The sequence below is a fragment of the Cebus imitator genome, unplaced genomic scaffold (assembly GCF_001604975.1).
Source record: "Cebus imitator isolate Cc_AM_T3 unplaced genomic scaffold, Cebus_imitator-1.0 Scaffold196, whole genome shotgun sequence".
NCBI classification, from domain to species: Eukaryota; Metazoa; Chordata; class Mammalia; order Primates; family Cebidae; genus Cebus; species Cebus imitator.
Window position 1 is genome coordinate 1907826 of NW_016107511.1, and position 3090 is coordinate 1910915.

The window sequence follows — 3090 nt, forward strand, 5'->3', positions numbered from 1 at the left end:
CCCAGCTAATTTTTTGTACTTTTAGTAGAGACGGGGTTTCACCATGTTGACCAGGATGGTCTCGATCTCTTGACCTCGTGATCCACCCGCCTCGGCCTCCCAAAGTGCTGGGATTATAGGCTTGAGCCACCGCGCCCGGCCTTCTTTTGTTTTTAACAGGCTCTATAGTATAGTTTTACAAAACCACATTATTTGGTTAAAACTTGTAGCCAGAATCCTAAATGGAAAGGAATTAGCAGTCAAGAAGCTGGAAGTTGGGAAAAATGGCTCCCTTGACATTTAACTATTTACTAGTCTAGTCTTCCTTAGCCTTTTTAACTTTATTTTCCTTGAAATCTGATTCACTAGTTGTTTCTGTTCAACATAAACAGGTGTAATGATTAAACAAAGGCTCTAAGCAGCAAGCACTCACCTTGCTAGTGCCAAGCATAAGACACAAATAACCGCTCGCCGTGTTCAGGTGGGGTGCAGCGGCCACCATGCTGCCACATCACTCAGGAGCGACACAACACTCCACCAGCCCACGACTGCTGTCTGTGTTAGAGTACTTCCAAGAGCAGGCATGCCCACCAGAAATTGGTATTACACATCAGACAGACTTTTCTTCAAATCTCATCATGGCAGCCTATTGACCTGACCGTGGAGCTAGGAATTTATTTCAATCCATTAAGCAGTCTAAATTAGTAATACTAAATCAAACCATAATTATATCCCTAGTCCAAAATTACATGTCTAATCTAGAACTTCAAAAGAAAACTTAACCAGTTCAACACACTCCTGTGTAATTTCTTTTTACAAGTGCTCTTCACAGTTACCAATAAGCAATTCACTTTTAATTGTACAATCATTTTCTGAACCAAGATGTAAAGTCATCTATGAGGCAAAAGGAAGATCCCTCCCATCAGCTAAGGTAACATGAACTGCACATAAATTAGGAAAACATTCCTAGGACTGGCACCACAAAAAGCAGTAGCCAGTAAAGTAGCTTTTTTTTTTTGAAAACCTTTCTGGTTCCCCACCCACCCTGCCGAGAACTGCAGCACATACTTTTCATCTGCAAACTTCTCAGCTGTGAAGTCCACCTGCCTCTCGGTCTCATAGGGCCGGTATTCCCTGTAGGGTCTCCGCTCGGCTCTTTCAAGCGTCCCCTCGGGCCCGCGGCTATCATTCCATCCTTGCTGCTCCCCTCTTCTAGGAGTCCGCTTCTGGCCTACCAGAAAATCAAAGCAGAGAGCTGGAACACAACGTCTGCGAGAGTATTAAACTTTACACGTACTTGGAAATTTTAAGTTGTTCATACTACAACTGCCCACAGTCTACTACTTTTTAATAGAACATTACTATTAAATCATGCTTTCCCTATATCCTAGAAAGTATATGACAAACTAGGCTCACCTATAATTACAGGCACCTCCCAAAAGCTGTGACAGTCGTGGGTATATTTTACTAAATACGCTACAGTTCACAAAAGCAGCTTGACAAAATACAGTATGTAAGCCCTATCTAGAAAATGAAAGAATACCCTATATTTCAGACTGTACTTTTAGAATCCCAACTGCACATAAAACCATGGCAACTATGGCTTATCACTGGCATACTACTAAGGTTGTTGTTTTTATTTACTTACTTATATTTGAGACAGAGTCTCACTCTGTCACACAGGCTGGAGTGCAGTGCGCTGTACAATCTCATCTCACTGCAACCTCTGCCTCCCGGGCTCAAGCAATTCTGTGCCTCAGCCTCCCGAGAAGCTGGGATCACAAGCATGCACCACCACACCCGGCTCATTTTTGCATTCTTAGTAGAGACAGGGTTTCACCATGCTGGCCAGGCTGGTCTTGAACTCCCAGCTTCTAGCAATTCACCCACCTCAGCCTCCTGAAATTACATGGATGCTTTAAACATCTCACCTCGGCCCCCTGAAATTACCAGGGTTACATGGATGAGCCACCGTGCCTGGCCAAGGCTTTTGTTTTTAAAGTTTGTGGTGTTTATATTTTTATTTTGAAAACAGATTTTCCTGCTATTCTATGAGATATATAGACTTGCAATTAGAACTTCTTGAATATGAACCAAAACCTGCTATTTGCCAACTTGCCTGAGAGTCAACCAGTACTTGAGGACATCTCTTTGTCCCCTGAGAGTTTGGCACTTAGATGCCATGCTGGGACCAGAGACTCTGGTCTTTTCCTCTCGCCTTGCTCTACTCCCCTCTGGTTTTAATGCTTTAAACATCTTAAGCAAAGTCTAAATTTGAAGCCATCTGATACTTGGTAAATACATTGTGGAGAACTTTCTCATGTCTTTAATCTTCAAAAGTCTATCTTTTTTTCGTATAAATTTAAAAGATCTCACTATGTGCAATTTTTACAATAGTGGCTTCAGTTTTTCTTAGTACAAATTACTCTTCACATTAGTTGCATAACTATAAAATATTACATTTATTCAAGTTAATGGATTTTTTTTTTTTGAGTCCCAAGTGACTGGGACTATAGGCACGTACCACCACACCTGGTTAATTTTTTTTAAATATTTTTAGTAGAGACAGAGTTTCACCATGTTTGTCAGGATGGGCTCTATCTCCTGACCTTGTGACCCACCTGCCTCAGCCTCCCAAAGTGCTGGGATTACAGGCGTGAGCCACCGCGCCCAGCCTTTATTTTTTTTTTTTTTGAGACAGAGTCTCACTCTATCCCCCAGGCTGGAGTGCAGTGGCACGTTCTTGGCTCACTTAAACCTCCACCTCCCAGGTTCGAGTGATTCTACCGCCTCAGCCTCCTGAGTAGCTGGGATTGCAGCTACCACGTTCGGCTAAGATTTTTGCATTTTTAGTAGAGACAGGGATTCACCATGTTGGCCAGGCTGGTCTTGAACTCCTGGCCTCAGGTGATCCACCCGTCTTGGCCCCCCAAAGTACTGAGGCATGAGCTACCACACTCAGCTGCCTTTTTTCTTTTTTTTGAGACATTCTCACTCTGTCATCCAGGCTGCCAGGCTGGAGTGCAGTGGCACAATCTCAGCTCACTGCAACCTCCGATACCTGGTTTCAAGCAATTCTCAAGCCTCCTAGGTAGCTGGGATTACAGGCCT

The 3090-nt window shown here is 43.3% G+C and overlaps 1 protein-coding gene across 2 annotated transcripts in view; it reads right to left on the reverse strand.

Moving 5' to 3' along the window:
* HABP4 (hyaluronan binding protein 4) overlaps window positions 1–3090 on the reverse strand; it is a 42134-nt gene that overhangs the window by 34035 nt on the left and 5009 nt on the right. The window contains exon 2 of one of the 2 annotated variants that reach the window (XM_017547182.2): window positions 1087–1210. In XM_017547182.2, the coding sequence (XP_017402671.1) occupies window positions 1087–1210 (124 nt within the window). Of the gene's footprint in view, window positions 1–1086; window positions 1214–3090 lie in introns of both variants that reach the window. The other variant, XM_017547181.2, reaches the window with a different exon arrangement.